Source organism: Athene noctua, chromosome 4 (genome assembly GCF_965140245.1).
Source record: "Athene noctua chromosome 4, bAthNoc1.hap1.1, whole genome shotgun sequence".
Lineage (NCBI taxonomy): Eukaryota > Metazoa > Chordata > Aves > Strigiformes > Strigidae > Athene > Athene noctua.
The window spans coordinates 21,026,894-21,050,068 of record NC_134040.1 but is presented as its reverse complement, the minus strand read 5'-3'; the positions used below and the strand labels follow the sequence as shown (position 1 = coordinate 21,050,068).

The 23,175-nt window shown below is 34.6% G+C and overlaps 1 protein-coding gene across 4 annotated transcripts in view; it reads right to left on the bottom strand.

Moving 5' to 3' along the window:
• Positions 1–4,555: 4,555 nt before the first annotated feature.
• The window catches only part of TBC1D19 (TBC1 domain family member 19), a 53,615-nt gene continuing 34,995 nt past the window's right edge, over positions 4,556–23,175 (bottom strand). For 2 of the 4 annotated variants that reach the window (XM_074903797.1, XM_074903799.1), the window contains 10 exons: positions 18,868–18,942; positions 18,326–18,388; positions 14,333–14,417; positions 12,535–12,579; positions 11,264–11,296; positions 8,774–8,883; positions 7,479–7,570; positions 6,656–6,771; positions 6,049–6,119; positions 4,559–5,057 (listed from right to left, as the gene is read on the bottom strand). In XM_074903797.1, the coding sequence (XP_074759898.1) occupies positions 4,983–5,057; positions 6,049–6,119; positions 6,656–6,771; positions 7,479–7,570; positions 8,774–8,883; positions 11,264–11,296; positions 12,535–12,579; positions 14,333–14,417; positions 18,326–18,388; positions 18,868–18,942 (765 nt within the window). In that variant the 3' untranslated portion in view covers positions 4,559–4,982. Of the gene's footprint in view, positions 5,058–6,048; positions 6,120–6,655; positions 6,772–7,478; positions 7,571–8,773; positions 8,884–11,263; positions 11,297–12,534; positions 12,580–14,332; positions 14,418–18,325; positions 18,389–18,867; positions 18,943–23,175 lie in introns of all 4 variants that reach the window. The other 2 variants (XM_074903798.1, XM_074903796.1) reach the window with 2 other exon arrangements.

Below are 23,175 nucleotides of genomic sequence, written 5' to 3'. Positions count from 1 at the left end.
CTTTCTGTAACCAGCAATGCCTGACAATACACAGAATCAGGTGAACCCCTCAGGGCTTAAATAAAAAAAAAAAGGTTTGGCAAAAGACAGTACTTCTCCCCCCATATTAATTTTAATGCTCATCCCCAGTCAATATTTAGCACAGTTAGTTACACTGTGTTACAATCATTCGTGTGTTGCAGTTTTACAAAGTGTGGTGAACCCAAGATGAACATCCTAGTCTAACCATATATTCATTTTATCCACATTAAAATCTGCTGACTTCTGTTGCACTGTATATCATCCACAGAAGATGCTTCTCAAAAGCATAATTGGTCTGTGTGGCCACCATTTGGTAGATATACTATTAATTGCCTAATTAAAAAAAAATACTTTAACACTGTTTTAAAACAGAGCACAACTGTTACACTGTTGGATCAAAATGATCTTCCCTGCATTAACAATTTTATTAAGGTATTGAAAAAGCTGAGCATAATGTATGAAGGGAAAAAAACCCAAAATATTTCAATCTGCAGCAGTTTATTCTGGATTGTGGAGATCTTGGATTATTGTGTTTATTTACGACAATAAATGGTTCCTGCAGAACTGCTCACGGATGTGCAGTGCCTCCAAGCGTGGCCTTGTGCTAAAAGCCTGAAGCCTCCAGAAGGGGTATTTTTTCCCACCTGTACTGTGTCCTAAAGCTATAAAAAGCCCCACGATCAACCCCACCACAGCCGTCCTTCTGCACTTCTGAAACCCAGTGTCGCTAGTACGGTTATCTGGAGGGGGAATTATTCACAGGGTGGTTTGTCCCGCTGGCGCTGCTCAGGAGGACAGGAAGGCGGGCTAATCCTCCTCTGCCGCCCATCCCTGGGGCCCTCGCCTGGCCCCGATCCCGGCCCCGGCCCGGCGCATTCCCCGCCCGTAACCGCGCAGCAGGCCAGCCTGGCGGGCCGGAAGCAGCTCGCTGTAGCTGGCCGTACAAACACAAAGCTCTGTTGATCGCTATACGCGCTTAAGCTAATTGCCTTTCCTGTGTGAGCTTTGGGATGAAAGCAGGCAGTGCAGCAGCATCTGCCAGGAGCCAGGCATGGACAGGAACAGCCTTTAGGAAAGGAGGGAAAAGGAAGAGCCCAGCAGCTCCTGCCACCCCTGCTGCATCCTCCCCCTCCTTTCCCCGTTTCCTCACATGAAATACTGGACAGATTATTTTACTAATTTGTTAAAGTATGCCAGAAGGCTCTTCCCCTTCCTCACTGAAGATGCAGACTTACAGTTTTGCAATATATTTCAGTATCTTTTAAATAAACACCTAGTTAGTGTTAATAAGCAGCTCTATATATTGCTTTCCTGTAACTGATCTTTATTTGGCAATTCTGTTTAAGGAAATGCCTTCAGTCTCGTTGGAAGAATTTTATAAAATTCATTAGAAGACAGTAAAAGAGGCATAAACTTGGGCATGGTTTTTTGCTGGTTTCTGGAAGTATAAATCTGTCTTAAACTGGTGTCCCCTTCCAGATTTTTCCCTTTACTGGGATATCTAACTGTTTTACAGTCTCCATACTCTCTCCATTTCTCATAATAAAATTTGTTACTATGACAAAAAAATTCCACTAAAAAGGAGAAACTGTTCTAGTTATACAATTGTTCCATTACCCAGCCATCAAGATTTAAGTCTCAATATATTTTTGGAAGTACGGAACAAAGATAACTTGGGTACATTTTTAGACAAAATGTATTTACTTTTGCATTTTTTAAACAGTCTATTTGACATTACAAGAAACCTTTGACAAACCATAGCCAGAATCCTGAGGTAAGCAGCAACAAATTGATCTCTATCTATAAATATGGAGACAATTTGTTTTTGTACTGAAACCTCTGTTTATATTTATTTCAGAGCAACAAAAAGAATTTGGCTAAATTGACTCATTGACAGTTCAGATGAGCCTATTTAAATCAATGTAATTATCAATTTAGATATGATTCTACTATCAAAATCTGGCCATTACCTAAACCAGCAAAAATAAAAAGGAGTTTTAGGGATTTGGAAGTCAAATGATATAGGCATCAATGGGTTTGAACTGGTCTCTAAAGAATTAAAACTTAAATAATTGATACTGTCTATGTATACAAGAGAAGTATCTAGGTGTAAGATAGAAACCAGTCATTTTAATATTTAAAAAAAAATATTTGAACAGAGTGTTACTTAAGCAAGGGAGATTAAAAACACAAGTGTCAGCCAGAATCTGAAACACAATATTTTGTTGGAACTAAAATGAGAAACTGAGTGGAACATGAAAACAACACCTCTTCAGTAAAAGCAATTTAAAACAAATAGATTTTAAAAAATATAAAACCCTAACAGTATAGTTCAAGTCTAACGAGACAATCTGGTTCGTTTTTAATCTCATCTTAATCTAATTTTTAAAGCAACTACACTCATTATTCCTGTACTTTGTGTGTGAATCCTTCTGTGTCTCAAAAAAGTCAGTTTAAACATCTGACAAAAGGCAGCAGAGATCTTCAAGAGATTTGCTGCTGTAACTGGTCTGTACAATACCTGGCTCAAGAGCTGCACAGAGTCCGTGAAGCTTTTGACCAACCCTGAAGCACGAGGAACAGCATCACGCCAGGTTTGTGGAGCAGGCAGCCTAGGCAGTCAGCACGGATGGTCTAGAGTGTTGGCCCACACTAGCCGCAGAGCAGAAGAACCCCCTGTCCACTCACCAGCAGAAAGGAGAGTGGAGGTCAGAAGTGGAGTTTAAGTACTCCAGTGGGGAAGGTAGAGGGGCCACAAAGGAGGTGCAAGATTGTTAGGATGAATAACAAGATGCCAAGTCAGAGGAAAACAGACCATATTCTGTCAGTCACAGAACTCCTTGTTCAAACAAGAAACCAAATCTATCTCTGCCTACTTAGAACATTTTCAAAACTATTGAAAATGAAAAAAAAAAAAAAATACTGCTCAGAAATCCCAATAGGGAATGAGTTAGGGTAATGTTCAGATTCTGCAGCATGAACCTACACAGAACAATGGGAATTAGAGGGTCAGCAGGCCTCCAGGGAATCTCTGTTGCTATTTCGTAAGTACTTTTAAATCCCTAAAAAGCCATGGTAACCTTGTAATGACCTTACTGAGCCACAATCCTTGTGACTGCTTTGTAACATTACAATTTCCAAATTGCTACCTAACCTTACAGATTTTTAAAACTGTAAAATGCTGTATTTTTAGAGATAGAGATAGATGTGCATTATGTGTTATTGTGATGATGAAATAGGGTGTTGTGGTTAAAACACAAATTGCGCATCTCAAAGTATAAAGAGGAATTCAGGAGAGGCAAGACTGCTCACTTCTTATCGGAATTTACTCTGTAATCTTTGGCAAATCACTTAATCTTTCTATGCCTTTATTCCCCATATTAAAACAGAGCAATGCTTTCTGTAAAGACAAAAGCTTTAACATGTCCTCTTTTTAAAAATTAAAGGTCATAGAAAAGACTCTAGTTAAACAGTTAAAACCATTTCTTGCAAATATTAAGGAAAAGGCAAATTTTCTTTGTTATCCAAAACAAAATTTCCCCAAATATTATCATTCAATACATCGTATCTGTTAAGCAGTTTGGTTTTTTATAAGAACTGATCATACTGAGTCCACAACTTTACCTTTTATAAAAATGGCCTTATAAATTTACTAGCACTCTATAAAAGTTAAGTTTCTTACTATGTTTTCCTGACAGAAGCAACAAGAATCACAAACATAATGCTCATAACCCTATCTGAGACTACAGCTTAGGTCACTTTTCAAGCAACTTTTGAGCCAGCTATGACAGATTCATGTTTCACTGTCATACATTCCACATGTATGACAAATGACAACTACATGTATGTAAATCAGGCAAAGATAAAAGTCCTATGGCAAACACAGTGGCTATATTACCCATTATGTTCTTGAGAGTTTGATCCTTTTTTGGGTATTAAGATACACTTAATCAAATCAGATTATGGATTCCAACTTCGGCATTAAACAAATCAGTGGAAAAAGCTGGGAGACCTCACAGAAAGGTATGATCGCCAACAGACGATGAGCCAGCCTTACTATGTAGTGACAATCCGTCATACATCGATACGAGTTTGGATTCTGAACTGAAGCCTGAGCTGTTGAATCAGAGCGTCTGGAAAACTGGCAAAGGCGTAGCACTGCTCTCCCACAGAGGGTGTGGGGCACAGCGAAAGGACTCTTGGCATTGGTCTCAGGGGAATATTTTGGCTCATGTAAGGGCTGGCTCCAACAAGTTCTGAAGGAAGCTATGCTCAGGCCTTCTCTGCAGGGGAACATATTTTACAACACAGGGCCTTTGAAGGGATGCTGGGTAGGAGTTCAAAAGGCGCCTGAGATAGCTGTATACCTAACCAAAGATGAATGGGGAATGTGTGACTACATCTTTGTATATGAAAAGAATAAACAGAAATAGCTAACATGAGAAAGAACATGGAGAAAATTTATGTGAATTTCTGTATGACCCTATCTTTTTCTTAGAAAATGAGAAAAAAATTCTTGCATGTTCAAGTACCTTTATTTTTTCAGTAGAGAGTATTTGAGCTGATAACCTCTCAGCTGTGAGCTTGAAAAAGTAATTTCATATTAAAAGAGCTTTTGCAACTGTGACATTAACATCATAAAACTCAGATCATTAATTACATTTGCTTTATTTAATTTAATATTACATGCATTTTAGACACTGATTCATATTGTTTATTTGCACAAGTAGTCATTCTCAGTATACAAGTAATAGCCATTGTTGTTATGGTGAAATTCAGTAGCATGCACTGCACACACTCATGTGCAAAGTTATTGTTTTCAGTTAGAAAATTTTAAAGTCATGATTTCCAAATTAATATTATACATACAGTTTAATTTTGGTTTTATGCAGACATTGCATAGTTGATGATTAGCTTCTCAAGAAAGACTGGAACTGTGGTACTAGTATTGTTGAAGCAGATCAAGTGACAGTTGCAAACAAGAAGATTTGAAGAAGAGGCATAACTTTCAGGGTTGAAAGGTCAGCAAGTACAGCCTGGGATAAAAAACAAAAAGGCTTGTTAAACTTGACATTTGAATCAAATTTCTTTAAAGCAAGTCAAGAAATCAGAAAAAGATTCAAATGCTGACTACAATACTAACAATAATTAGATTCAGACCTGGCTAGAAACAAATTATGCTGTTTTATGAATTATACAATAAGGTAGTATTGTATAATTCATTCTAACATTTCAAAGAAAAAGCATATGTTTACGTATATAAACCAAGTAACTTTATTTTAGCCTTTAGCCTTACTTCAAATATACATGGCATCATGGGTGAACAAGGGGTCTAACATTTCAACTTGCTTCTAAAAATAATTGGGAATTAAGAATCCTTATCCTGTGGCTTGGCTAGTACTTGTGAAGTAAGTCCAATGTAATGACTCAAATAGTCGATGTCTTCTTATGAAAATATGTTTAAAAAAAAAAAAAAAAAGTCATCACAAGCTCTCAAAGTTTGAAAAAATACATCACAAGATTTTTGAAAAAAATATATTTTAACAAATTACTATAAACAACAATATTCACATCTTAATGACTTAATTTTCTTCATTTCCCATGACAGTACTCACAGTGAAATTTCAGATTCCATATTGACAGAAGTAATCTTGTAAAAATCTTTGTAATATCATAAAGCACAGAAGCAACTGCATTAAAATGTACTGAGAAAAAAAAAAAAAAGTACAAACCTCTACAATATTGTAAAAACAATATATCCCACAAAGATGGATTATATATTCAATCTAGTTGTACAAAGTAATTTGATAACACTGCATTTTTGGAGCAAATATACTCTTTATTTCCTTTTACTCTAGAAAAGCAGTATTATGTACTGCATGTTCATGATTTCCTTAGTTTTTTATCTAAGGTAAGAATTTAGGCAGAAAGATTTGCACTATGTACCACGTGCCATGTGAAGCTTAAGTTACTCTTGTTGGCAAAGCATCAGAAACTATTTCAATCTCCTCTGAAACTTATCCTTACTTCAGCTGCAGCCAGTGATGTCACCTCCATCAGGTTGACTGCTCGGAAAGCAAACACAGCAGCTGCCAGGACTGAAAGAAAATGACCAATATTTAAGTTGCTGACCTGTTAATTAGTGGTTAGAATCAATCTTGAGATAAAATACCAATTCTCACTCCCTTAGTTATTTTGATTCTGACTAATAATATACAATGGATGGCTGTGTTTGAGTTTCTTTGGCCGCTCTTTAAAATGGGTAAGAAAAATAGTGGCTGTAAGTACAGAAGAAGTACTTGCCATAAATGAGTAACATGGATCTTGTATTTTGTGAAAGATATAAAGTAATTTATTGTCACCACTGAAGCTAAGAGAACATTCTATGTTCTGTCCAGAGAGCGCTTAGTATTTTTGGAGTGCTATCATAAAAAAGAAAGCAACGTTGCATATTGTTATTAGAGATGCAGTATTTATGCAATTTTATACTCTTTGACATGTACTTTAGTCTGCTTTCAGCATTTAAAGAGCAACTGTTTTCTTCTTGTCACAAAATACACTGAAGCTAACATCAGCCACTTGAAGCCTTACATCCACCTGGACTTAACACGTTTTGTAAAAATAGTTCTATTACCAGCAAGAATTTCTAGAGAGTTGTATCCCAGGATTCTGTCCCACAGAAGCAAGAGCTGATCTGTAGCCAAATAACCCGAAAATGCTCGTACCATCCATTTAAATGAAATTCGTAGCCTGCAAACAAGTGATAAACAACAGTTATTATATTTCTGTCTCCATAATGATCAGACAGATCCTCCATAAATTGAAAATATTTCATTGTTCTTCTCCATTTCTCTTCCAGGAAGAAGGGCTGTTTCCTCTTGCTGCATTAACAATCAATATTTTCCTTTGCAATAATCATCAGAAAATTATTTAACATTTGACAAAGTACTAGTATCATTAAAACATTCTGACCAAACAACCACATTAGAGGGATCCTCAGCTATTATCATCCTTTCTGTTATCATGTTGGATACTAATTATGCCAGCAAGATTTTCAGATTCTATTGCACTTGGTGCCATGAGTACACTATAGAAAGCCTCTTGCTCTCTCTCCCCTTCCAGTAGGTTCTGCTGTAACTAACACATCTGTGTCTTCTGTCCCGTAGGATTTAAAACACTTAGTTCCATCAGATCTGACATGAATAACTGCAACTTAGCAGAATAATGCAGCATTTCTCATAAAACAATTCTCTTTTTCATAGAGCATACAGAAGAAATGCACAAAGCACATATGCAGGTTAGACAAATGACTCCAACTGACTTTCATGGAAAAATGGCACACTGATGTTTGCACTTTTGAATGGTTTCCCATCTCTTTTAAATTAAAATAGTACAGAACAGCATTTTCAGAACAATGAATCTGCAACATTTGCAGCAAGGCAGAAAGAAGTACTTACGGCTGAGCGCCAATTTCTCGAAGGTGGTAAAAGAGCTGGGGCAGATGGGTTTGTAGAAGAGTCTCAAACAGCAAACACAATGATACAATGCCCTAATGAAACAAGATCATATCCTGAATACTAACACTCATCCTGACAAATCTAAGAAAACAGTATCAGCATGTAAGTAACACTATTAATGACATAATATACATGTCAGGTAAGCAGGGCACAAGCAGCTCTAAAGCCTTGTCACTAAAGCCTTGCTGCTACAATTCTATGTATATATTAGCAACATAATAGGTTGTGATAGTCCCTGTCAGCTCTAAGTTACTTATGGTATTCGTATGTCAGCATCTAAGTATTTAGTGGGTTATTATAATATGACCTACTTGAAATATTTCCACTTTGATGAAATCGACCTCAGTTGCACTAAAAAACAGAGTATGTGAGAAATAGTATCTCTCTGATAACTAAAACCAGGCAACAATGGGGATAGCAACAAAAAAGTTAAATGTCAACACATTTTAAAATTTCTTCTAAAAATTACCATGAAAATGAATAGATTCCTGTCTGACCGTTCCCTGCTATTAATGATAGAAAACACAATGCACAGCCTTGAAATGGTATAACAAAGAATGGATTTTCTTTTCACCAGGAAATGTTTGCAAAAAGTAATATAACTATTCAGCACTTTGTGAAGGAATAAAAAAAAAATAATATATTTACTATGTTTTATTCTTCAGAAATAGAACATAAGCCAATTTCTACAATTGTCTTACATTCAAGGCAGTCGGTCCTGGTCATAAACATAAGGAAATTATTTAAGTTCATCTAGTAGTGCTAAAAAGCATGTGCTGTCACACAGATACTTGAGTTAAAGAAACAGACATTAACTTGATATCACTGAAACAATGCCCGTATATATACACAACTATTTTAGTCCCTCTACCCCACAAATACTTAAGTGTGTACTTGCATGTCATTAATTAAAGTGAGTATGCATTTATGTGACTTCTTGAACTGAGAAACCTATTACATAGAAGACTTGACTCTCATAAAACCCCACACACCCTCATAAAATGAGAACTGCATTATGTTAAAGTACATGATATTCTATAGCAAAGACTAACATTGATGTAGAAAACAAAAATACCCAAACTGGAGCTACCTAATCATTTTTCCAAGTTTGCCTGAAATATTTTATTGTATTTAAAAGGATATATTTCAATTGCATAGAAAATCATGCCACTGGATATTATTGTTCCATAGCAAACAATATAAAGTGAGTGTGTTTTAATTCCTAATGAACTTACAGAGGGATGAGAAGAGATGGAATGGAGTCTGAAGAAAAAACGCACATACATCTCACGGAATATCTGATACAATTTGGAAGGTTCATGGTACAGAAAACAAAGTGGAGCAACTGAAAGGATAAAAGAATTATAATTGACTCAACACTGTAAACTGCTAAAAGAGTTCAATGGTTAAGTGCATGAAGTATGAAGAAAAAACAAGTAATTTATAATAGTAGCACAGTGTACAAAAACAATACTAAACCAATTATTTAGAAAGTAGTATTTTATAATAGTCTACCTTTTGATGTAAAAAGTTAAGAAGGGGAGTACAATATATTCTAGGTAATAGTTCTATATATTTCAAGAATCTAAACTAATTAGAGCCTGCTTAGTGCAGTGCTGCCTTCCAAAGCATAAAAACTACGTTCTAAGGATAGCTTCTCTGGGTGCAGGGCAGCAATATATTGAACAGCACACATTTTTGATTCAACCGTCTGTAACTTCCAATGTGTCCTTGGGCTAGTGACCATCTCCAAAGTGGTTCCCCATTTTTAAGACCAGAATACGCTTACTGCTTGAAGATGGGTGTGGTGAAAATGAAAATATTTTTTAAAATATTTTGGTTGCCACAGTAACATCACATGACAGACTGATAGAGACCTGTTTATTTCTTGTAAGATCAGCAAACCGTGGACATTTGCTTGTTTACTGTTTAGACGTCTTTTTGTACACCTGATTCAAATCAGAGTTGGCTACATTTCTAAAGCAGCAGTTCTCAAACTTTTTGGAAGTCTAGCATACAGATAAATCTGTTGTATGTATACGATAGACAAACATTATCAGTTCCCCCTGATTGCTACTCATTCAATGCATGTTTTACAGACAGTTGTTCTATACCCATTTCTGTAAACAGCCTTTTGATCTGTTCACCCATCATATCTACTGCTTCGTTTTACAGGTGCGTTCATTATGGATGACAGCTTACATTTTAACACCCTCATAGTCTCTATCTCTATATTCACCTTGCCTTCCAGTTTTATTTACAGAAAGCTAGGGATATGGATACCATTTGTCTGCATACATATGTATACATATGCACACAGATGTATTTTTATATATATATACATGGGTGTATGCATGTCTGAATTCTTTTTCATAAATACATATATATATTTCAGAGAAGGTGGCTTAATAGAAAATAGTGGCAATGAGAGGTGGGGTGCTAAGGTAGGGTGAGATGTTCACAGAAATGTGTATTTACATAGGGGTAAGAAAAGCCAAGGGTGTTACTAGTGCATATGTTTTTAATGACTGAAGATGGAGGTGGAAGACTTGTCAGTGTACATATGTACATAAAGGCCAGGAGAATAACAGAACAGTACCTGACAGTTGGCACCCTAAGAGTGTATGCATGCAAACATGCAGAAGTATATAGTATTTACATAAGGCCCCAGATATTTCCTCCTATAGCAGCACAACATGGAATACAAAGGATGCTCTGCTTGGTCCCAGCTACGGTACCCACAGCCTGGAGTTATGCTATTGCGTTCCTGCTACCTTGCTTTTCAGTCTCCCTCCTCCTCACAACCAGCAATATTCTGACCCTTGCAAAGAGAGAGGACAGGAGAGAGGGAAGAAGCTCACGCCCAGTTTGAGAGATGCTGTTCTTAATGGCAGAGTCAAATCCAAACATTTTAAAAAACAGATTCACACATAAAGTGCTAGACTCCTAGTGAGTACCTACAGAACAGTTTGTAACTAAGCTGTTCATTACTTCAAAGACTTAAGATTCCTACTTAGGTTCAAATTGGTATTTCATATTAAAATCGCCTGATTTTAATGGGCATGTAGTCATTAAACTTTCTTATTAGCAAAACATAGCATTTAAAATATAATCTTAAAATCTGCTTGCATTGTGAGGCCACAGACACCTTTGATAAAGTTAGAAAACTGAAAAGCTGTAACAAATAGTCCCACACTGTTGGAGTATCTCTGCACTGGCTGCCTTGTTACATCTGAGAGCTGAGGAGATTTTTATGTTCTTTTCCTAGGAATCTTTTTGATATTTGAGCTTTCCTTGGTGCAGTAAAGTAGAAACCATTCTATTATTTAATGCTCCTTTAACACCTGTTCTAGGCAAATGGATACAGCAACAGGCCTTTCACACAATTCATGTTTTTAAGAACTCCTTTCACAGGTAACCTGGTCTACTCTGAAGTGAAAGGCAAGAAAAGAGCACTCTGTCAACAAACTCTGTCCCTCTATTCATATTCATTAAGATGCATAGCTCAGCTCTTAGCTCTCAAAGAGGGAACTCTCACATGGTAGTGAGCTGTAATATAAGTAAATGGGAACAGCCTAGAATTTTAAAAATTATTTACAACAGCCTTCATACACAAAGAAACAGAATACACACAATTTTAAAAGTTGCAGAAAGGTACATACAGCTTTAAACTGCAATATGAAAAAAAGCAAGTCTAAGGTCTTAAGAGTTTGAGTCACACTTACCATACATAGAAAAGCCATGAAAAGGAATTACACCTACAAAACAAAAATATTTCATTTTTTGTTCTTTTATATTTCTTTTTATCCATGAAAAAAAAAAAAATTTTACCCCAAGTTTCTAAATTGTTCTCTGCCTACTGCAGGAATAAATTATTTCCTTGTTATGGCATCTGCAGTCTTCGATCTCGATCTTGTAAATATATAAGTGCGGTAATTATATCACTTGTATCACTTGTAGAACAACCAACTACATGCTTATATAGTTCCTCAAAAGCCAAGTAAAGCTCCATTTCCATGAAGTTATTACGCATAAGCTTTGCTGAAATCAGAATCTAATTTCAAATAAATGACAACGCATAAATGTCATGCCCTGACAAGAAGGGAGCAGGAACAAATGAAGCCAAGACTTCTAGTAATTCTTATACTCAGATGAAATGTTTAGAGGACTTGTCAGTTATATCATGACAGTTCTCTCCTCCTTTCCAGCTGATCTTAGCTCCTATTCGTTAATTTTCATATAGGATCAGTAAGAGGAAGCTGTTTTGGCAAAAGGTTGTAAGGACAATGCTTCATGGCTACAAACGTGCAAAGAATTGCAGATACAAAAATGGAAGTAGAGGGAACAAAAGTATGTGCTACAACTGACACCACTGGAACACAGAAGACGTAAAAGACAAGGCCAGAGACACAGATTTAAGAATGGTGACATAAGGCTTTGAATGCAAGAGCAAAGAGCTTGAACTTAAAATAGAAATGCAGCACAAAAATGGAAAGGATTCAACAGACAGAGATTGAAATGGTCAAAATAAGAGCTGAAAAGGAGAATTTTAATAACTGAAATAACAACAATGATATTGTCTTAAAATTTAATATAGAGTACTTACGGCTGAATTTTTTAAATGAACATAAATTTTGAAAGGAAAAGACTTCAAGGTGTGGTCTGTTGAGTACTGAAAAGCTGGGGGTCAGACAGTTTCAGCACTTATCATTCAGATACTCTAAGTGGTGAAACAAGACTAGAATACAAGCTGCTGCACCAGAAGTTGTTTTCCTTCTCCTTCCCACACACATAGACAAACTCCGTATGTGACTACTAACACCAGGCCGAATGTGGTTTTGGAATAGCTTCAGTCCAGCTTACTCCTTTAAATTAATGAATTTTTCAGAGTAACAGCGAAACATCATTTGTAATAGAAAAAGAAGCTATGTATTTGAGAAAAAAATCCTGTATCTTTCTAATCTACCACAAGAGGAGGCAATAGTATAATTCTTACCATTTGGAGGATAGAAAACAGCATATTCTTCCATTCCAAGTTTTCCTGTGAATCATCAAACCACAATTAAAATGTGCTTAAACTGTTAAAACATGTAAAGATTTAAATTTAAAAGGTAGATTCTAAGTTATAATTACAAAAATCATAACTAATTATATTATTGACCATTTGATATTGTCTAAAATAAGCAAGCAATGCAATAGGACAGGCACTGTGTCAGATATAAAACTAAAATGCAACACCAGTAAGGGAGGATGAAAAACTGCAAAAAAGAGGAGGAAGATTTCAGCAATGCTATCCCATAGAGATTTTATCTGGATGTGTCTTAGGAGCTCTAAAGGTGTTTGCTGGAGACCTTGAAGACAGTGCAGCTCTGTGAGGGGATAAGGTTAAGGGTATAAGTCTGCCATGCTGTGACAGACTGACCTAGGGACAAGAAAAGCATTAAAAAAGATAAAAGAACAGATTAAAAACATATTCAAGGCTTCATTAAGCCTGAAACAGAGAGGAAGATGGATGGTATAGTTTTGATATAACAAAAAAAAATATTTAAGTAATATGTTGGATACAAAAAATTAATTAAGTCAAGACACTCTGATAGTATAGATTGACCATATAACTTTTTCTCTTCCGGGCAAAATGAACATGTTATATTAGTTAACTGTATTTTAACTATAGAACCTAATAACTTAAAATCCACTACCAAGAAGTAACAATTTATTTAGAAATATGGAAGTGTTTTTAAGCATAGTTACAACTAATTAAAACCTGTAATTATTTTAGTTTTAAAATGAGAAAATTTAACTAGAAAATGTAATTACTTATGTGAAAATTTATAGAATATTCAGAGACCCTTTAGATGTACACAGAAGAATGTAGCACAGGGAACTTCTGTCAGGTCCAATGGAATCTGGACATAGATATTTTCCTGTAGCATGGATCAATTTAATCCGATTCAAAATTACCCTGGGAAGCTCCTGCCTACTAACCCATGAAAATAAAACCCAGTATTTTCCAACTAGAGAAGGCAGTTCTTTCATTAAACTACAAAATATTTTTTACTTTTCCTTTCAATAGTTTGCTTGCTGTGCAGCAGGGAGCTGTAATCTGGAAGGAGAGTATTTTTAGCATAAAGCACATCTCTTGGAAAATTAGCCAAAAATAGGACCTACAAGCCTTTTGGATTTACACTGCATAGGTTCAGCAGAGATTTAAATTTCAGCAACTTCATTCCCCAGATTTGTCTAAGAATAGGTAGAATGTTCCCCACAGCTGTGTTTCTGGACTGCCATGGCTCTGTGCCTGAAGTGAGACTGAAATCCCACTGCTGTTCTGCTCTCAGGTGAGCCCTTCCGTTGTTTCAAGAAGTAGGTAAAGAAAACTCCCTAATTCAGTTAACGGGAGAGAAGAGACCTACAAAGCAATAATGTAGGAACAAAAAAAATTAGAAAGTTGCAGAGGACAAAGTTGTGTATTTAAATTTCTAGCTCTGGTGAAGACAACTGTCAAGATTTTATCATATTGCCACAGTTGTGTGTTTATTTTGGTAAATCACTGGAGAGTTATACACAGAAAACTACAGTAAAAGAACAACATTGCAATGTGGCCTTTATTTTATCAACTTCTGAACCGTCATAATAGAATCTGCGTAGATGTCAACTGGATACACAAAGTTTTTATTAACATTCTTTTAAATGTAGTCTACTAGGTGTAATGAACATAAAGCAAATTCACATACTGTATTATGGCAGCAGTCAACAAAATTCTATACAGTCTTTTTTAAAACAACTTTTTTTACCTCGTATGTATGATCTGGGTGGAGTGGCACTACTGTAAGTAAAGTGCTCCAATACAGCTGTATCTCGGGAAAAACAGAGTAATACCTGCAGAAAAGACAACATCTAAATATCAGCTGACTTACTGGATCAACAAAGCAATGTCAAACAGATTTAAGGACCTGCCTTAATTAGCACCTGTTAGATGCTACTGAAGAAAGCTAATACGGTTGAAAGCTCTTGACCAGCTTAATTTACTTTCCTGTTCAAATTTCCAGGCTCGCTTTGAATTTGTTATGATTTTACCTTCACATTTATTTGTCGTCAGTAAAATATCCCCCCCTTCTCCAACCCTCCTCTTTGCCTCTCAGCACAGGTCTATCCCTTTTTGTCCCATCATTAGTGACTGTGCATGCAATCGGCTGCTTTGATGTCTATTAGGTTATTTTTCTGCTCAGTTACTATGACCTGGGGAAGTCCTAGTAAGTGATTAAGGAAATGAAACATTTCTATTTTTGCATATATGCAGTTCCAGCAGACTGATCCTTACATTTGTTTTAATTCCTAGGAACTTAGAGAACGCTTGCACAATATTCAGTTCTTTCAAAAAGCACAGATTATAACGTTCACCTTGTATCCATAAATTCTGAAATGCACACTGTATTTTGTAAAACATATTTGTAATTTTTATTGTTTACACAAATGAAGTATCTAGTATTCACAGCAATTGAGTATAAAATTAAATGCTAAAAGCACTCCGAGAAAATAATTAATTATAAAGAATCTCATCCTATATGTGGTCATCCTTTAAAATTTTCCTGTTTTCATCCAATGAAAGACTGCACTATCAAGAATGTACACAAGAGGGCAGAAGTAAGACAGACTTCAACTTGCTGCTAACATTTTTGCATACGTTAAACCCTCTCACTTCTGGGTTTCAAGAGTTTGGGGTTTTGTTTTAACTGTAGTCAAGGTATAAAAGGTGGAAATGGTTTAGATGGTGTTTCACGACATAATTTACTGTGAATAAAAATGAATGGATTTTACCTTCAACTAATTATTGCAAACATTTTCCAGATACCAGATTTGTCAAAAGGAAACATGTAAAACCGAAACACTGTGACATCTGAACGTCGTTGCCTTTTTTATTTTTTATGAAATGTAGGTCATATTTTGAGAGGTTTTCCTCTTTTGAACTTCAAAAATAATTTCTCAGATACAAACACCTTTAAAAAAAATAGTTTCTTTATCTTGAACAGCTTAAGCTAAATATTATTTTTGCACAATACACAATCATTTTCACAGCTGCCAAAATGTAGCTGACAATAACAATGCACAGGCAAACAAAATTCTCTGTATATGTTAACTGAGGTGAAAGAAAAAGAAACTGATCTAAAAAGGACATGAATTATGTTCTCTCATTGGGGAAAGAATGTTTCCCTTGTTTCGTTTGAGGTCCCCTTTTTTAGGAATACAGTGTCCAGTACCAGTATCTGGAAGTCTTTAAATTAAGACTATGCATCTTCTTAAGAGAGAGACTAGCTCAAACGTAAGTAATGACTATACCTAAAAACTGCCAGGTGAGATTCTTTGCATGTATTCATTATGCAGGATGTAAAACTAAAGTATTCACATTGAACCTCTAGCCTGAAATAATTAATTTACAAATGTATTATTTTTCTCATTCACAAAAACAATAATGCAAAAGAAAACAATAGCACAAGCCCCTTTTTAAGTACAGAAGTGTTTGGCAAACTATTGGATATTTATAATCAAAACTGAAAAGAAAACAACTGAATTCAAAGGATTAAGAAAAAGCAAAAAAACAAAGCCAATGCTTTTATCAAGAAGAAATGACTATATTAAAAGTAATCACATTCTATTTCAATAGTTATAAAGAAGTAATAAAAACATGTACATTTGGGGATGAAGAAAACAAAGATATTAAAGGAAATAAATTACATTATTTCACAGTGTTCCTCCTGAAAAGGACCGCATGCTACTAAAGAGGTACCAGTAATCCAACCAAATATGCTCATTATTGTTTTATGACCAAATTTTCTGGTTTTGATGGATACTTTATCTATTAAGTAATATACAGACAAATGCCACACTGCTCAATGACTTGGAAACTTCAGAGGCAATAACTAGTCATGAAAAAAAACACAAACCCAGTGCAAACAGAAATAATTTATCTGTTTTAAACTAACGTTTTTCATTACCTATTTTATTTAGCCAATATTTAATTCCAGTTATCATATGAAGTCAGAGTGACTCATACTGCAAAATTTTTCCAGGGGCCACATAACAAAATTACTTATCATCAATGCATTTGCAAATTAGGTAGGAAGAGAAAATTATCAAGCAAAATGGATAATGTTCTTCTAGAAAAAGAGTCTGAAGAATACCACTCAGTATCAAACATAACTAGAGCAACTAATAATTGGAAGTTTGAGATATTCTGTGCTCAAAGCCTTACAGTAAAACTAGGCACTTAATTTTTCAAAGAGTTTTGGTGACTCTCCTTCAAATTACTAAGGATAGTTTAGTCCTTATTATGATATTAATTCTGTAATCATCCTTTTATTTAATATAGAAATATATAAAATGAAAATATTCAACTCTGCTATATATTAAGAATGATGAACAAAATATATTTCTGATAGTCTTAAAACAACAGATCATACTAGTTTATACTCCTTCATAGATTATAATCCTGTGTCCACTGGAACTGTCAGTTAAGGACTAATATGCCTTAAGTAGTCCACATAATGAATGAAGCAGAAAAAAAAAAGAGATTTTCACACTTGATGCTGAAGAGATAATGTCACAATAATTAATATCATCTTTGACCCTTAAATCAAGAAAGAAGTTCTACATGTAAATATTTTAGTGAATAAGTATCAGTGTTTGCCATTATGTAGTCACTTTTCAAATTTTAATTCAAAAACAAATACAGATTTTAAAATTGGAATTATTTTAAGTAAAAAAGACTATAATTTTATGAGGTTATAATTTTAAGTATTAATGTTTAAATACTTATTATGCTAAAATATTATATGCAGACATGATTGAATAGTATGCTTAAATAGTAATGCATATTTTTATACCTGTATGGACTAAGCAGCATTAAGGAGAGTTTCTTGCTTAGTTAAATTACTAGCAATTTTACATATTACCATCAAAGAAGAAATAATTTACTGTCACATAGCTCTAAAACAAAAAATTAAGCAAGTCTAACCTAACAGATGCAACTAATGAAATTAAAAGCACTGTGGAAATGGTAAATTTGCTGCATGACATTTATGTTGACACTGCAATCAGCTACACATTAAGAAATTCATAAATGTAATGTGCTTCTATTTAAGGGCATTTGACAGGCAGCAATGAAGATAATTCTTTATAGATTAGTTGGGAATCCCATTGCAGCAGCTTTGGAATAGGAGCAATCCTAAAAGTAACCACACATATCACTACCTTATTCAGAATCAATGTCTTCAATTTAAAAATACACCAATACAGTATCTTTTATGCTTACTGCACTAGGTCACTGTAAAGCAATGTGTTGGGTTTCTTTAAAAACTGTATCCCTGAATATACTTGTCAAGTCTTAATTTCTCTGTATGCCACAGCTGTTAATCATTTTATGACTGCCAAGCTGGAAGGGGGAAGAATATGGCTGACTGCGTATTTTCTGGTTTATTGCATTGGAAAGACATTGTGTAGGGTCCTTCAGAGTAGGATTTTTAGAAGTCTGTCCTGATTAATCTGTTTAAGTGTACAAGATTAATTTACAGGGTTGTTATTCAGGAAGGGAAAGTATATGTAATGCATATACTATCTATATGCTAGATGCATATATCTATATGCTATACACTATCTAGATGCACATGCTATCTAGAGTCCCACCATACTCTGCCTACACGTGAAACACAAAGGCAGTCCTTATACCAAAGATGATATAATCCCCCAGGAGTATACATTCTAGCTTTCTAAGAAAAAAAATTGTTACATACCTGATATAAATAATCCTCAAATACAAAATAGTAGTCATCATTGCTTGCTGTCAGCTTTACATCCTGTAATCAAAAAATACAGCAGTTTGAAGCTGAAATACATCTTTTCAGACTCCCATAGAAGCTAAACTTAACACAGTGGTAGAAGACACTATTTCACCACTGAACCACAAAAGAGCTGTAGTTAAGCATATACTCCACATTTTTAAATTAAAATATGCTATATTAACTTGATGATTAAAATGTTCAGAATTGAAACCTGAAATGGAAGCACTCAGACTCCTGTGCTTTCTTCCTTGCAAAACCAGTTATTCCTTCAAATGAAGTTACCATTTCTTTATGACTTAACAGCTCAAACTCAAACAAATATCCTACAGGAGAGCCAACACAGGCACAAGGAGAGAGGTTATAGTAATAAATTCACACTCATTATCATTACACTCCTTAAAGCTAAACCATCTAACATTTTCTTTGTTAAAAAAACAAGATACTGGTGTGATGAGTATCTAAATCATTTAATCACTGTTTATTGAATCACTTACTTTGTAAATCAGGCTGTCCACTAAAAGGTCATGCTGAATCACATTTGACTTCAGCTGTTCATAATACAAGATATCCTAAAATTAAAAATATTATCATCATCAGCCTGAGATATAACTTTAATTTATATTTAAACTAAACAATTTTTAAAAATTAAAAAAAAAAAATCAAGGAAAAAAAAAAAATCAAGACAACTCATAAGCATGTATTCAGCTGAAAAACCCACTGCATAATTTATGAAGTATTCTATCACTGTTTATTCTAGCTTAATCCCTAAGAAATGAGGCAGATATTTGAGACTTTGTAAAATGACTACCCTTTAGATAATTAATAAAATGAGAATGAAGGAACTAATTCAAATCAAAGATCTGTGTCTTCCAATCTTTGGGTCTCTACAGCTAAAACCTCTTCAATGCTCAAAATCATTAATTTTTTTTTTTATTTGCTACCCTATAATTTCATGCACCTCTCCATTAACAGGTTCTGTCATAACTTCTAGCATTAGTGAGTTGTTGCAAATATTTTATATTAATCTAATATGAATATCTAAATACTATAATTTTGTGAAAAGAGGCAACTATAAATATATACAAAAATATTGTGAAGAATACAAAGAACTTGGACCTTTTTTTAAACTCAAATTGTTTCCTGAAACTCTACAGAACATACACAAAGATGAAAAGATGGGGAAGTATCAGAACAAACACTTCTCTGCTTTTGCTTATTCTACCTCTTCTTATAATGAGCTTGCAAAGGAAAAAAAAATTAAATATCGCACAATCATGATGCAATTCCTAAATCCCTAAATACTTATCTGTCATTATGCCTACAATTGATCAACAGAGTTTCAGACTGAATACCACAGTTTCAAATGGAATTGGAATAACTTTATAAACTAAATCAGCAGTGCCAAAGCTCCTTCCCACTTCACAAAACTATTTTGATTTCAATGTGTATCTACAAGCACCACACAAATGATTATATATTCCAAGTTTTACATAGATTTATTGACAATTTCTTTGCAAAAGAAGGTAAGTCTGGAGTAAGGATTTAAAGAAAAATGGAAAGTAAGATGAAATTTTGAGTAGAGAGAATGGAAAAAAAGTGAAGAGAAGGCTAGGGAGCATTGTAACTGTTCTATCAATCCAAAACTGAGAAGTGGTGAATATTATACACTTAGGAATTATCAGAATTAACACATTATTAGACTGTTAAATTGAAATTAAGACAAAAGCTGTATTTATTAAGTACTGATAACTACCACCAAGAAATTATTTACATTTTACTTCCTAAGAAATAGAGAGGTATAAATAGCACAATATTTCTTTATGAAGGGTCAGACGCAAGTATTTACTAAATGTAAATTAATAGCAGTATAAATGTATCACTCTTTTCTTAAAAGCTACAGAGAACTAATATTCAAGTCACAGTTTTAAAGCATCAGCACTAACTAATCTAGCTAAGTGTAACACAGCCAAATTAATAACCTCTAAAGGGTTTTTTTTCCACCTCAAATAATTGTACGTATTACAACAGGAGCTAATAAAAAAACCCCTCTTCTTTTTCATGCTAAGCAGACTGCATAACTGTTTCTGTTGTACACGGAAGTACTCCTGCATAAGAAATGGTAGAATGGTACCAGAAAATGCAACTACTAATCTGTTGTAACTTGGGAAATGAGACTCTAATAACCTCACGGTTTTCTATTATCACTTCCTTCTTTTTTGTTCTCTAGAACTGCCTTGAACAATTGCGAAAGGCTGTTTGGAAGTGGAAGAATACAGCAGTATGAAGGAAGAGAGTAATCTTTTGCTACACACATATAGAGCACACTTTAAATTGATATGCAGAAACAAGTTTTCTTCTTAAGATACTTTCACCTCAGGTCACAGTGGCTGCAAGCCCCAAGTTAACATTATCACTAGTTCAGTACTTCGCACTATCCTTTTCCTTCCTGAATTAGGAAGCATTCAATTATATTTTACATTTGTTTACAAGAGTCCATTTCCCTGTTATTATTAAAATTATTGTAAAACCACAACTAAAGAGTAATCACTTAAGTACATGGTTCATTCATCTTAACAGTCAGAATAACTCAGCATTATGTAGAATTGCTGCTGCTTTAATCACACTTAGAATAGACTTAGTGATTTGGCACGCAAGGAATGACTTCACTGAATGTTTGAACAACACATTTCTGTACAAGAAAAAAATATAAGTGATGTTCTACAGTACTGACATAATGACTTTAGAGTGCTAGTTTCAGTGCAGGTTTGTTTATGGCATCATACTGAACTATGATTGTTACTAGCTTTCTATGTCTTAATTCAACTGCATTATTAATCGAAGTGTAAAGAATCACGTTAATTGCAATTATGTATAAGTTACATTAGACAGTGAACAGTATCTTCCACAGGAAACAGAAAACTGCTGAAATTTAAATGTTTAATCAGAACAAAGTAGTTGCTATTTGCTAATCCAGAATTACATATGTATTTAAAATATTCTGTAAAATTTCTTTTTGTTTTAGCGAAGACCTCAGTAAACTTTGCATTTCCCACCCTTCAGACTTGTGTACCAATTTTTAAAAACCATCTAATTATTAGGACATAGGGCAAATATTGCCTGAGTTAGAAAAGATATTTGAATTACTTAATCTTAACCAACAAGATGTACAATTTCTGAAACACGTATTCTTCACAATTTTCCTCCTTAATTTAACTGATGTAAATTTTTCAAGCAGTTAAAAAAGTGGTAAGAATAAGCAACCCGCTGTTTAGGGCACTGTCTAAAAGACAGAACAACTGTTCTCAGATTCTTCAGCAACTCGCAGAAACTGAATGGAAGTTCTTTATAATTCAGTTGAATACTTTCCTCAGTATTATTTTAAATAAAAAGGATAAACAGTTTATCACCCTTTTTTTTTTTCATAAATAATAGTTACTCCTTTGTTCTTATGAAAACCCACTAGGCCAACTTGCTCATTTCTCAAAAAAAAAATCAAACACTTTTTGCTGTTGCTGTTATAATTTCAGCATGAACTAAAATTTCAAACACAACTCAAAACACTACCCTGAAAAAATGAATAGCAAATTCACATTGCAAATATTAGCAGAGTAAAACAGTACTTAAATATTTTAACTATTAAATAATTTAGTAGAAAGACCAGAAGGCCAAGCTGTCTACCTGAACTAGAACTCACAAGAAAAAGTTTGGGAAACAAATCAGAAATTATTAAAAAGGGACATGCAATGCAAAACCAATCATAACCATTCTAGGAATAATGGTTTTAATGAGTTAACTGTCATTCATTTTCTCTTAAATTGTGATTCTTGTGATGCAAAATGAAAACAGGGCTTGGGGCTCACTCTCATTTTTTAGACACAACTTGTCCATAAGTGGATCTTGCCCATGCCTCTTAGTAAGACAAGAGGCTTGTAATTCATGCTGTATTAATAAATTTATTCCTTTTATCTGAATCATAAACAAGATTGGTCACAGATTTGCTTTCAAGCCACATGACCCTTTTACCTGGTGATCAGTTTTTCTCACACAGTGAGAAATGTTTTTAAGAGCCTCACTCAGGCTTCAAAAAATATTCAAGTGTTGTTTTACTATTTTATTGATTGCATTTCTTCAGCCAGATGAAACAACTGACAACTACCAAGTTTCAGAAGTGTCCAGAAATGTGGTAGGTTTCTTAGCCTGAAATGATTTAATTTATGAAACCAAAATCTTACCATTTTCATCTGATTCAACCTTTCTTCTCTGTCTGTCAAATCTTAATGTAACCTTCTTTGTAAACTTTTTACTTTTTAATGTGTTGCATTTTTATATAGACAGTAACTTTTCTCAAAAGATATACTTTTTTTTTTTGTCCTGCACCTCTAAACATACTCATCTTTCCAAGCTGAAACAAAGTACTTTTCAGGATTGCAGCGTCCAGCCCTCCTGACCTTACAAGGCCACATACCAAAATTTCCATTCAAAAACCCCCTACTGTATCCACCTGAGACCATAAGAGCTCTGAAAGTAGCTCACAGGCAAGAGAGAACAGTATCTTTCAGCAGTACCCAGAAAAACTAGTTTAAGCAGCATTTGGTGATTCACCTTCTTTAAAATTAGGGTTGAATTACCCAGCAACCTCTGTGCAGACACAGCCCACCTGCGGCATGTCACAAAATCCTTGGCACAGGAGCTGCACTCTCACTGCTGAACTGTAGGCAGCTCATGATTAATTTTTAGGTTACTGTCCTGGTTCAGCTAGGACAGGGTTAAGTTTCCCCAGCAGTGGGGAGGGAGCTCTAGTT